At 43.3% G+C, this 12,901-nt stretch overlaps 1 protein-coding gene across 2 annotated transcripts in view; it reads left to right on the forward strand.

Annotated features, from left to right (window-relative positions):
• The window catches only part of LOC146867798 (DPY30 domain-containing protein 1-like), a 148,369-nt gene that overhangs the window by 48,933 nt on the left and 86,535 nt on the right, over positions 1-12,901 (forward strand). For both annotated transcript variants that reach the window (XM_085608083.1, XM_085608094.1), the window contains one exon: positions 2,781-2,909. In XM_085608083.1, the coding sequence (XP_085464209.1) occupies positions 2,781-2,909 (129 nt within the window). The remainder of the gene's footprint in view (positions 1-2,780; positions 2,910-12,901) is intronic.

The raw sequence follows: 12,901 nt of genomic DNA on the forward strand, positions 1-12,901 counted from the left end.
TCATCAAAATAGATTTGTAGTGGTCCATATATTTCCCTTTACTGGGGACTAGTTGCTGATGGTGAGAACACCAGAGAAACCTCAAACGCTGATCTCTGGAAACACTGTCCACAGCGCAAAAACATTTTGCCAGTCGATCCCTACTGGCTCAAAGCACTACTCTAAATTGGATTGGTCCTGCCTGGGTTAGGGAGATCATAAAGATATCTATAGGCCAGAGTAACTCACAAGTTTAACATCTAGTAGGCATCACCGCCCTTGAAGTTCCGTCTAGAGGTATTTGTGGATCTTGTGTCTTTGTGTCTTGTGTCTTTGAACATTGTCCTAGCCCAACAGATAGATACATTTCACCTCTGTGGTTAATGCGCAACAGGATGTAGACTAGAGAAGGGAAGTGACTTGAGGTGTGATTTCCAGGGATGGTTTAACTCAGTTCTCTAATTGGGTCAGATGGTGTACAACTGCAGGACAAGGTCCGGTACTCTAGAGCTGCTCATCTGCATTTTCATCTATCTATGTTGGTGTTGTCAAGATCACTGGATATTATTCTTCCATTGTTCCTTGTACTGCTCTATGCATCATCGTGGGTCTTTGGAGGAGGATAGGCACCTCATGCTGGAGGTGCTTTAGTTGCCTCTGCAAGCTTTTGAGCTGAAAAAGAGGCAGTGCTTCAGCAAAACCTTGACCTATCTGGCGTTAGACTGCATATGCAGTTTCACATCCTTAGGAACCCAGGCAGAAGACTAAGTTCATATGGTTCCTGTTGTAGTGAACGAAGACCCAGTATATGAATGTGTTTTGGAGGGAACCAAACAGGGGTTCACCCCAAACAGGGTTTCTGCTTAATGTGAAAGTTCTGGCAACACCCTATCAATAACAAAGGTGGATTTGCTGGCTCTTCCTTGCCTGGAACACCACAGTTTCATCTGTACCTGGATTTTGATTCTCAGCAAAGTATTACACAATAGCCTCTTTCTGAACAGGGGATGGGAAAAAGGCACAAAGATGTGAGGCATGTTGGATACATTATTGACTCTCCCTGGAAGAGCCAAGGCAATCAAGCCTAAGCACACAGACCTCATTGAAGTAAAGCTGTGAAGATATAGTGGTGCAAACAGCTTCACACAGCCAACAATGGTGCAGAATGTATCAATTTGTGGTTGATAACCAAATACACAATTCATTTAAACTGCACTGAAAAAATCTTTTTCAATATGCATAATTTCTATTTGAAAGATGTGTTACTGTTATTGGGCGTGCGTCCGAGTTGGACTTAAATATGTACCTTTAAAAACTGGCACTAGTGTAGAAGTTATGATGTACTTTTCTTAAACTTTGGTGTCTTTAGAACCTATAGCCAATAGGTTAGACCATGAGAGATTATGTAAATATGCAAAGTAGACGTGCGTTATCATTCTTGTACCACCAGTATCTTAAAACCCAAGGAACTATACATCAGTGGCTTGAGGAAACCCTGCATTATTTCTGTTAGGTAGGGCAGCAACATGCATAACTGTGCCCACCTTTCCTGAAGCAAAAAAAGGGTTACCCCCTCCCCAATGTTGGTAATGAAATCTGTGGGAATGAGATTCTGCTGCACAGTAGTTGTCATGCACACTGTAGGCTTACCATCTCCTTTGCCTATAGCAATGCTAGCAAAACAATGCAGCTTAAATTTAGCTGACCAATGGGACATTGGCCTGATGAGTTTAATGGCCATTCCATTGCCTGACTTGGGAAATAAACATTTTCAAATGTATGTATCACTGCGATATACAATTACTCTGAAAGGCCACATTAGTACAACAGGTTCTGTGAGTTGTTCAACGAGAATGTGCCACACGAGTGGGTAAAGGAACAAAATAATCACGTTTTGTTTGTGCGGAGTAAATGTATGATGTTAATTCAAAATGCAACTCTTTACATTATTATTTCAACTTCTATGTTTACATTTGGGATGGCCTGGACAAGGCAATGTTGTATATAATATAGGTTAATGTCTTTTTAGTCCTGTTCTTCCTTCGATTTAACTGACGTGTTACACAGAAAATCAGGGACAAACATCACAGCAAACAAGCACAGGTGGCTGGAAACTGTTGTTCGCATTATGCCATATCTGTGTTGGCAAGATATTGCTTATTCAGTTTCGAAGCCTGTGGTGAAGTATGCAAGACCTAATTTACAAATAAACTTCATCTTTACTCCTCTCCACCTGTTGATGGAAATTTCTTGACCTGGGGGAGCCTCTTTCGTGACTGCTAAAATGTAGGTAATGGGGCAGCCTTCTCAAGAACTGCTGGCACAGGAGGTACTACTCCTTATGTAATACTGGCCTAGATGCCTCCATTTCCAGAACACAATTAAGCCATAGTGTCTGTAGAAGGCTCACTTCTAATCCACCTTCATTTTTTTTGCTTCTTATTCTTAGAGGTAGTTTGATTAATTCACAAACCTTTACTTGAACCCTTATCTCGTTCTGTTACTCTTGAGTTTGCTTCACAAGTCCCATATTGCAACACTGGTCCTGGGAGAGCCCCCATCTTGAAGAATATTTGCCTCTTGAAGTGTTCCCTGCCCATCTCCTGAAAAATGCTTTGGTTTTGTAGTGTGCATGCATGCCTGTCACCATTCCTCAACTTTCCTCCCTTCGTTATAGATTAGTTATTTCAGCCTCTACCAAGGGGACTTTAGCAAAAGTTTGTATTTTTTTGGTACACCTTATTTTATCATGGCAATTTCCAAGTCTAATGATTATGCTCTTGCTTTTATGCAATGTTTAGAGGGAATTGGAGAAGGAGGAGTTCATGCGGGAACGGGATGAAGCTCGCGCAGAGCTGGATATGATAGAACAACGCAAGAAGGAAGAGATTAGGATCCAAAAAGAACTTGAAGAGCAGGCGTTGCAGCAGGTGAGCGCACTAGTTTAAGTTCTTATATCGAGACTAATCATTTTCCCTGGTACTCTTCATTGCTAGGAAGAGTGCAGAAAAAAGACTGCCTTACTGTTTTCCTGTTCCCTGTCATGATGAATACAAATCACCCCTCTAATGTGCAGTAGAAAAGAAACAATTTTTTAGTTCTTTTTTTTGGACTATTTATACCGCTCTCATACTCCTTTCTAAGCTGCTTTAGATTACTTTATGGCAAAGACAGGGAAGGTTGGAAGCACATAAGGGTGTGCAGAGGAAGGGATATGATGGAATCCAAGGAATGTTGATGAAGAAGCATCTGATGGATTTAGGAATGGTGAGGCCATAGGTTGCGTTGCATCAGTGTGGTCCCTTGATAGTACAGAACAACATGAAGTCCTCTTAGAGGAAGGGGAAGGGATTGAAGTGGAAGGAGTCTTTGATGTGGAAAGTTTTCTTCCCCAAATGTTTGGAATTTGTCAAGCAGATGCCTAGTTGGTTATGCGAGGGAGAGTTGGATGTCTCCTGGGTGACCGCTACAATTGAAATATGTTTGCTACTGTGCAGTACTTTCTTGACGGTAAACTGCTTTTCAGAAAAACTTTCAGTGGCGGAAAGCCCCTGCTATATATTTAAGTTTGATGTGACGAGAACAGATCATCTGAAGCTGAGAATTATTTGGGTAACATAGTTCTGTGCTTCTTGAACTTTACATATTGATGTTGTACGGCGTTGATAGTAGATCCCATAGACATTGGGCTATCAGACAACTTCTGTTGAAAGGTTCACAACTTGATTAGCTGTTCTTTGAAACATATCCATGGGTGGCCAGCATTGTTCAATTTGTATGTTGTACATAAGTGTTGTCTAGCATGGTCCTAGAGGGACAAATACATGCTGTCTTTTCAGAATATTCAAATAAGGTCCCTTTAGTACAATGAATCTAAATGTATTTAATTGATATACCCAATAATTATCTTGAAAAGTTTCGCATGGATTTGGTCACCTTGATTGTAATCTGTGCCCCTTCATTTAGTGTGTGTGTGTGTGTGTGTGTGTGTGTGTGTGTGTGTGTGTGTGCACGCAAAAAAGCATGAGTGGAACTTTGGGTATTTCCTAAGTTTAGGACGCGCGCAGATAACATGCAAATGCTGACGCTATCTGTATTTTAACTGTTCTTATTGTTTTAACATTTTTTAAATTTGTGGAGCTTTTAAACTTGTATTGTGTTCTGCTGCTTTGCACTTTGTTTGGAGCTCTTCGCTCCCTTTTACCTCCTGGGGACTCGCTTCCCTCTCAGTGCTTCCTTGTGCTATCGCCAGCGCCCCGTTCCACCGCGGGTTTTCCCGTTTGTTGTGGAGGTGGAGAGCGCCGGCATATATTCAGGCTCCCTTCCGGTTGTTTAGGGGTCGGAGCCAGGGGGTTTCAGCGCTCTAGTCCTGAGACTATTAAAACAGCATGGCCGGTTCATCGCGCAGCAGACGCGCGCCGCCGGCACTCCGCCGGCGCGCCAAAGGCAAGCCCATCTGCGACCGTCCGCGCCAAGACCGTGCCCCGTACCAGAGATACTGCTCTGTTTATCCCTGACCAGCTGGGACGTGTCCACTATTCCAGAAAGGTACTGTTAGATCTTCGGCCAGACAGGGTTCCCTGTTATCACACCTTGGATCCGGAGATCTTAGCCTTCTATGTACAGGATGTAATACTTCCCTTAAGTAGTATCATAACATCCCCACTGACAATAAGGCAATCAGGCCCCCGCTCAAAGAACAGATTGCGCAGGGTTATCTCATCAATGCAAGATCCCTGATCAAGAATAAGGTTGCTTTCAGATACTTTGTCTCAGCAAGGAAGCCAACCTGGGATTTTATTACCGAAACATGGGCCACGGACGCCTCTGGTCCTGATCTCGTAGACGCTATCCCCGCTGGGTACTCCCTTGCCAGAATGGATAGGGTAGGCCGGCGGGGAGGGGGTGTGGGCATTCTTGATAGAGAAACCCTGATCTGCCGCCCTCAGGCTTTGTCTGCTTCTCCTGATCTCTACCAGGCCTTTTATTTCTCAATTAACCTACACCCCACGGAAAGCTTCTCTGGCATCTTATGTTATAGGCAACCGGGCTCTAGGGTACCCTTTAATCAAGATTTTAGCAGGCTTCTACAACCTTACTTTGAAAGATCTAATTTTACTCTCCTGGGGGACTTTAATTTCCATTTAGATAATACTCTATGTAAAGATACCCAAAGTCTTTTGGAAACCTTGAGTTGCTGTGGTTTTTCACAGCTGGTCAGAAAGCCCACCCATATAGCGGGGTATATCCTCGACTGTGTCTTCTCTAATGACCCTCGTATAAGGGTGGGGGAACCGATCCCCCTAGCTTGGTCTGACCACTTTGCCATCCCTTTTGATCTATACTTTCTGGCATCAGCGATGGCTTCTTGTGGCAACAGGATTCTGGAGGAAAGGAGGAACTTTAGCCTCATAAGTAAGGAGTCGCTCTCCAATCTCCTTAATAACTTTGAGCTCACTAAACTCATGATGCTAATTTGGCAGCTGCTGAGTTTTCGCAACAATTGACAGCAGCAATGGACACTCTTGCACCTCTTAGTAAGCACTACTCAGCAAGGAAAAAACCCTCCGCTCCCTGGTTTACGGAGAGACTCAGAAAGTTGAGACAGGGCTGCCGTAAACAGGAGAGGCTGTGGCGAATAGACCTAGAACCGCTGAGTAGGGAACTGCATAAACAGGGTCTGAAAGAGTATAAAGCAGCCATCATGGAGGAAAAGATATGATATTTTTCAAAGACTACTGAATCTATGAAATCCTGTAGGGATCTTTTCAAGGTAATAAACTCTCTTACCTCTCCCCATGTCACTGACCCCTCTGAATTTTCCCAGGAGCGCTGTGATAAAATATCTGACTTTTTCCAAATAAAGATCACAGACATTTACTCCTTGTTGGAAGCATCCAACTCCATCGTGGAGTCTTCTGTTCGACCCTCTCCCCTTCCCAATGATGCCTCACTCACGGAGGTGTTTCCCAGACTTCTCACCTTCCCTTGCATGTCGTCTGAGGTGACTGATCGGCTTTTAGAACGGGTCAAATCGGGCTCCCCATTGGATCCTTGCCCCCTCAAGGTGTTAAAAATTGGCCGTGAAATCATTATCCCCCATCTTACCGCTGTTCTGAATGTTGCCATCTCAGAGGGGCAATCTCCCGCCCTGTGGAAGACAGCTGTAGTGAAGCCACTTTTGAAGAAACCTTCTCTGGATCCTGGAGAACTGAAGAATTATCGGCCGATCTCCTTACTTCCTGTTCCAGCTAAGATTCTGGAAAGCTATTTAAATTCTCATCTTAGCACCTACTTAAAAGACCACCACCTACTTGATGGTTCACAACATGGATTCAGAAGCCACCATAGTACGGAAACAGCACTGCCGGCTGTATTTAACACTATCCGGACTCAAGTGGACGTAGGGCACACCACCCTGCTTGTTCTACTTGACCTTACCGCAGCCTTTGATACCCTGTTTCCTCGTAGCCTAGTTGATCGCCTTAAAGAGAAAGGTATCGGAGGCTCGGCCTTGGGGCTTCTTGATTCCTTTCTTAGTGAGCGGGCACAGACGGTGAAGCTTGGCCAATTCTACTCAGCCCCAAACCCTTGTTGTGCGGTGTTCCTCAGGGCTCCTCCCTGAGCCCAACACTCTTTAATATTTATGTTGCTCCTCTTGCTAAGGTTGTGAGATCCTATGGGTTAGAGGTGCTGTCCTATGCGGACGACACCCAAATAATGGTGTCTATTTTGCATAGTATAAGGGAATCGGCCCTTAACTTTAGGAACTGTATGCAGGCAGTCTCCTCTTGGATTTCTGAAATTGAATGGAGAGAAGACTGAGGTCCTGATTTTTGGTAGTAAACAGGAGATCTGGTCCAGTGACTGGTGGCCTGTCCGGTATCCCATGGGAAAAACCTTGGGGTTATCGTGGACAATTCCCTGTCCCTAAACTTTCAGGTTAGTAGGACAGTCTCCACTTGTTTCGGGATCATTAGGATCCTAAGAAAAATCTCCCATTTCCTCTCCTTTGATGCACGTAAGCATGCCATTATTGCCTTGGTAACGTCCAGATTGGACTACTGTAATGCCCTTTATTTGGGCATTAACAAGGGCCTAGTGCGACGTATGCAGATGGTGCAGAATGCTGCGGCCAGGTTGGTGATGAACTTACCAAGATATCATTCAGTCACAGCCTCCATCAAGTTGCTGCACTGGCTGCCTATGGACCGTAGGATCCTCTTTAAGACACTGTGCCTGACTCATGAGGCCTACTACGGTTCAGGTCCTGAGGCGATTAAGGCCAGTGTCCATCGCTATGTCCCTAGCAGGCTGCTCCGGTCTGCAGATAAGAATCTGTTAAAAGTACCGAGATTTAAGAAGGTCAAATGGGGAGGTAGAGCTTTTTCCACTGCTGCTGCTAAACTGTGGAACTCCCTCCCGGAAGAGCTTTCGAGTCAGGCGTCCCACTCTCTTTTCCGTAAAGCTTTAAAGACCTGGCTTTTCTCACAGACCTCTGTATGAGCATGTCTCTCTGTCTGCACCCTCAGGTTCCGCGTACAGCGCCTTGACGCCCTTGGGCTAAGTTCGTGCTCTACAAGTCCAATATTAATTCATTCATTCATTCATTCATGAGTGGAAATTTGGGTATTTCCTAATTTTAGGCAAGAGCAATTCCTTCATATGGAGCACCCTACAACACCAATCAAACTCTCAATCTGTTCACCTCAAATGTCTGTTTCTATAGCAGAGTTTTTAAGCATATCATTAGCACAGTGCCATCCATGTGGAGCTAGAAAGTGACACAGCCTTTTGCCATTTTTATAGCAAAGTCTTTAACCATAGGATTAGCTAGTGCCATCCACATCAAGCTGAAAAATCACAAAATCATTTTACTACTCCAGGCACAGTATTACCACTCTGGGTTGGTAAAATAACATCCAGGCCAACCTAAAATGAATAAAAACAATCCCTGACGTGTTTCACTGGAATTAGAGCTTATCACAGAGGTATATCTTTCTCGAAGCACAAAGGAACACCCAGTAAAGTCAAGAACAATAATCTTTCAGGTGAGCGATTTCCCACATACTGCCGAACAAAGTTCCGGGCCGGTGCGTCATTATTGCTGTCACGCACACAATAGTCCAACAAAATCCCCACCAGGAGAATCGGAGCACTCAACGGGTCCAAGCCTTCACTTTATTTCATTGGCAGATGCATTACAACATTGTTGCCTTTTTCAATGCCATTGCACACGCTTTTTATTCATCAGCATTTAAAACACTCCTGCCCCAAGTTCATTGGACATGTTATAGTGCAGTAAGGGAAGACGGCCTCCCATGTTGTCAAAATTCTTCCTTATTCATGTCCACCATTTTTGCATGAATAATTTAACCTCTCAGTGAGTGTAGCTACATGCTAATTATATTTTTTCAAATGTCACTTTGGTAGTATCTAGCATCCACAAGTATTTGTCATATACATTTTCCCCACCTATTCCGGGTTGACAGTGAAGGCTTTCCCTCGTCCTGCCATGCTCCTACCTCCCAGGAATGCATCCACAAGCACCACTTTTCGTAACCGAAATTCTTCCATTCTTGTAATGACGACCTCATGTCAATGGATACGACAATCCTCGGGGGTAGGTGGCGGTTCTGGCAGTTCACATAATTACTCCACCAATTTGCCACATACTGCCAAACAAACATGCGGGCGGGTACTTCCATTGTGACTGTGGCTGTCACGCAAACAACAGTCCAGCAAACTCTCCACTGGGAGAATTGGAGCACTCAACGGTTCCCAAGCCTTCACTTTATTAAATGGCCGACGCATTTCAGTATTATTGCCTTTTTCAATGCCATTGCACATGCTCTTTATTCGCATACATTTAAAACACTCCTGCCCCATGTTCATTGGACTACCAAAGTGACATTTGAAAAAATATCATTAGCATGCAGCTACACTCACTGAGAGGTTACATTAAGCATGCAAAATTGGCGGACATGGATAAGGAAGAATTTTGACAACATGAGAGTTTGTGTTCCCTTAAAGCACTAGAACTTGTCGAATGAACATTTCCTAACTATAACTCCCTGTAGCCTTCGGCTTTTTAGATGTATATATATGTTTAAAAAAACAAAGGCTACAAAGAGTTATAGTTAGGAAATGGAATAAAAAAAATAGAAATTCACTGGAAAAAACACAGGTTACAGGGACGTTATAGTTAGGCTCAGCTTTCACTCTTACAAAACCAGTGCAATTCAGCACTTATAGTTAGCTGACCTAACTATAACTTACGCCCCACAATGCACTGCTTATAACCTTATATATTACATCGCTCATGACATGGTCAGTGACATCACTCATGACATCATCCAGTGATTGTGAGTGTTTTCTAAAAGTGTTTGTGTGTTAAGTGTATTTACTAAGGTACCAAAAAAAGTTAAATTAGTATACTTTGTGTACTACTTAGGAGTGATTCATTTTTTGACAGAGTTTATGTGAGTCCCTGTGCGTATCTGTGTGTAAGTGGGTGTCTGAGTGACTGTACAGGTGTGTGAGTGGCTGTATGGTTGTATAAGTGGGTGTCCGAGTAGATGTGTGGTTGACTTAGTAGCTGTGTGAGTGGCTGTATTGGTGAGTTAGTGGGTGTGTCAGTGACTGTGTCAGTGGCTGTGTCAGTGGGTGTGTCACTGGCTGTATGGGTGGGTGAGTGAGTGGCTGTATGGGTGGGTGCATGGGTTTGTCTGTGACTGTATGGGTGAGTGAGTGGGTGTCTGAATGGCTGTATGAGTGATTGGGTATGTAAGTAGCTGTGTGGGTGAGTGAGTGGCTGTTTTAGTGAGTGTTTGATTAAGTGAGTCGAAATGTGAGTGGCTGTATGCAAGAGTGAGTGTCTGTGGGATTGGCTGTATGGGTGAGTGAGTGGCTGTGTGAGTGTTTTTTTTTTGTTTTTACATTGTATTAGTATAAGCAAAAAATGAGACTACATGGTATTCAGCAGACAGATAAAAAGACAGAAATGAGCACAAAGAGCAGCATAAGGAAATGCATCAGCAATGTAACAATCCATCAGATATAGCTGAAATCACTTTGCAGGTCAGCTAATAGCACCATCTTAGGGGTAGAAACCATAGCAGCAAGAATTGATCCTCAACTTTTAACCAACATAATACTGTACCCTTCTTCTCCACCCCAGCAAATGTTCACATCTACTTTACCAGAAGTCCATCCTATTAAATAGCTATAAAACAAATACTACATTCTAACATAGAAATAAAGCAGCAGCAGACTTCTCACATAAGACCCTACCCTATCACAAACAAGAAGTTTAAACTTATTCGTGGAGGCTCATCAGTTAAGATAATTCATCTTTGTAAAGTGCCAGTGTGCCATTCTAATCCTCCCTCCATCCAAGACGTTAGTGCAGCCCAAATTTGAGTCCCTCTGCACTGATTTGTACGTCCTTTAGCTTATACAATGAGGTTTCAATATGGCAAATTGTTAGCAATCTTGACCTCCACACTGAAGATGTTGGAGGATCAAGACTTAGCCAATTGGCCGTTATGCATATTCAGACGACAGCAGAGGCAATAAATAATAGACAACATTTCTGTCTTTATATTTCGTCATTGTCTGCCTCCCAGGTTCGCCCAGAATCAACAAAGAAGGTGTGATGTAGATGTTGGTGCAGAGTACTAACCCCAATAATCGCTCAATTGCCTGTCTAGAGGTTATTAGCTTTGGGCATGTGAAAAACATGTGAAGGATTTTGTTGGCCATATTACCATAGCACTTACATTTACCATCAAACCTACCACCCCATTTAGCCACCTTTGTCCAAGTGTGATTAGCCGTTAGCAATCACCTACTACACAGTTCAAGAGACTCCTGAACCCATTGGCACTAACACCCAACCTTATCTCTTGTTTCCTATTCTGCTGCTCTACATCATCTAGACATGCCTGTATCAGCAAATCATATATCAGGGCAATCTTGTCTTTGTCGATTACTGCTTCTAATGGGGGACTTTTTAAAAGTGTATTTGTATCCCTTATGTTCTTACATAGGAAATCTCGAAAGTAAAGGAAATAAAAAAAATCTCCCCTCAGTAAGCCATAATCCTCCTGTAGATCACAGTATGCCCGGAGCTGTCCATTGATATATGTCACCCACAACCAGAAGGCCCTTCTCTGCCCACCTTAACATGGTTGCATAGTGAAATACCGGCAGAAGCACCACCGGGACTGCCATCGGTGTATAAAAGTTAATTTTAGAAATGCCTAGTTTCCGTTTCATTTGTACCCACACCTTGTATGCTGCTTTAACAATCCTAAACGTAGTTTTCTTGTAATAGCTAGGCTCTAAAATTCTGACCAAGCATCTGGCTGTGTCACCACCCAAAGCCATATCATAAATCGTTGAACTCTGCAGCAATAACCCCGTTAAAACCACCACTTATTAGTATACCCATGTGTTGAAGCATACATGCCCAGTAACTGCCAAAAAGGTGGAGAACAGACTACCCCCCCATGATGTCTCAGAAGAACCATATATTAAGCCGCCCACCTTGAGCTTCTGTACCCCCAAAGTAGCCTAAAGCAGACCTTTTGCAGGCTAGAAAGCCAAATCAATTTCCAACTGAACGGTCCTAAAGACATATAACACTATAGGAAAAATTTACATTTTCAGAACATTACACCTCTCACATAATGGTAGGTTCAAGTGATTAATTCTTTCCAGGCTTTGCTTGGTTTCTTCTAATTGCGATGCTAAACTTGCTGTAAAATTAACCCCTAGCTAGATATACTACTTCATCCATGATACGAGCATGATTAAACCCAGCCCCCTTAGTACTCAAAATGTGTGTTTTACCCTCATTCAGCTTATAGTCTGAATGAGGGTAAAACACACAGCCGTAAGCCAAAACTTAGTGTTCCACCCAGCTGACAGTGACAGGTTTAATGTGTGAATTCTTCTCAAACTTCGATAAAAAGAGCAAATGATAATGGTGAGCAGGGGCACTCCTGCTGGGTCCATCTTGAAATTAGAATCCTATCCGACTACCGGCCCATTATACAAACAGTAGCTTCTGGCGCATTATACAGTGCTTTAATGGCCTGTATAAAATACTGTCCTGTCCCTTTCCGCTCCATGACTTCCCATAAGAAACCCCATGATACCTGATCAAATGCCTTTTAGTCATCTAAAAAGACAAACCCTATCGGCAGCTTAAGGACTGCTGTCAAGTCCATTAGTGCAATGACCCTCCTGACATGATCAGCCGTACCACGACAGGCTATACAACCATGTTTGCGCACCAAAACTGAGGGGACAATAACCCTACTTACCTGTTTGCCGAAATTGGGTGTGTGAGTGGTTGTTTGGATGTGTGAATGGGTATGTAAGTGGTTATGTGGTTATGTGGGTGTGTGAGTGAGTGTGTGAGTGGTTCTTTTGAGAAACTGTATGGGTGAGTAGGTGTGTGAGTGGCTGTATAGGTGAATAACTGGGTATGTCAGTTACTATATGGGTGAGTGTGTGGCTGTGTGAGTGGCTGTATGGGTGAGTGGCTGGTTGTATGATCAGGCTCTATGAGTGGGTGTATGAGTGGATCTATGGATAAGTGAGTAGTTGGGTAAGTACTTGTATGGGTCTATGAATGGGTTTGTGAGTGGTTGTGTCGGTGTATTAGAAGTTGTATGGCGGTGTGAGTGGGTCTATAGATGGTGTCATCAGTGATGTCACTGACCATATCACGAGTGATGTAATATGCGAAGTCATAAGCAATGCGTTGCGGGGGTGTAAGTTATAGTTAGCTCAGATATCTATAACTGCTGAATTTCACTTGTTCTGTAGGAGGGAAACCCAAGCCTAACTATAACGTCACTGTAACCTTTGTTTTTTTCAAAGATTTTTAAAAAGTTTTTTAGATTCTATT

Source organism: Triturus cristatus, chromosome 1_2 (assembly GCF_964204655.1).
Source record: "Triturus cristatus chromosome 1_2, aTriCri1.1, whole genome shotgun sequence".
Lineage (NCBI taxonomy): Eukaryota > Metazoa > Chordata > Amphibia > Caudata > Salamandridae > Triturus > Triturus cristatus.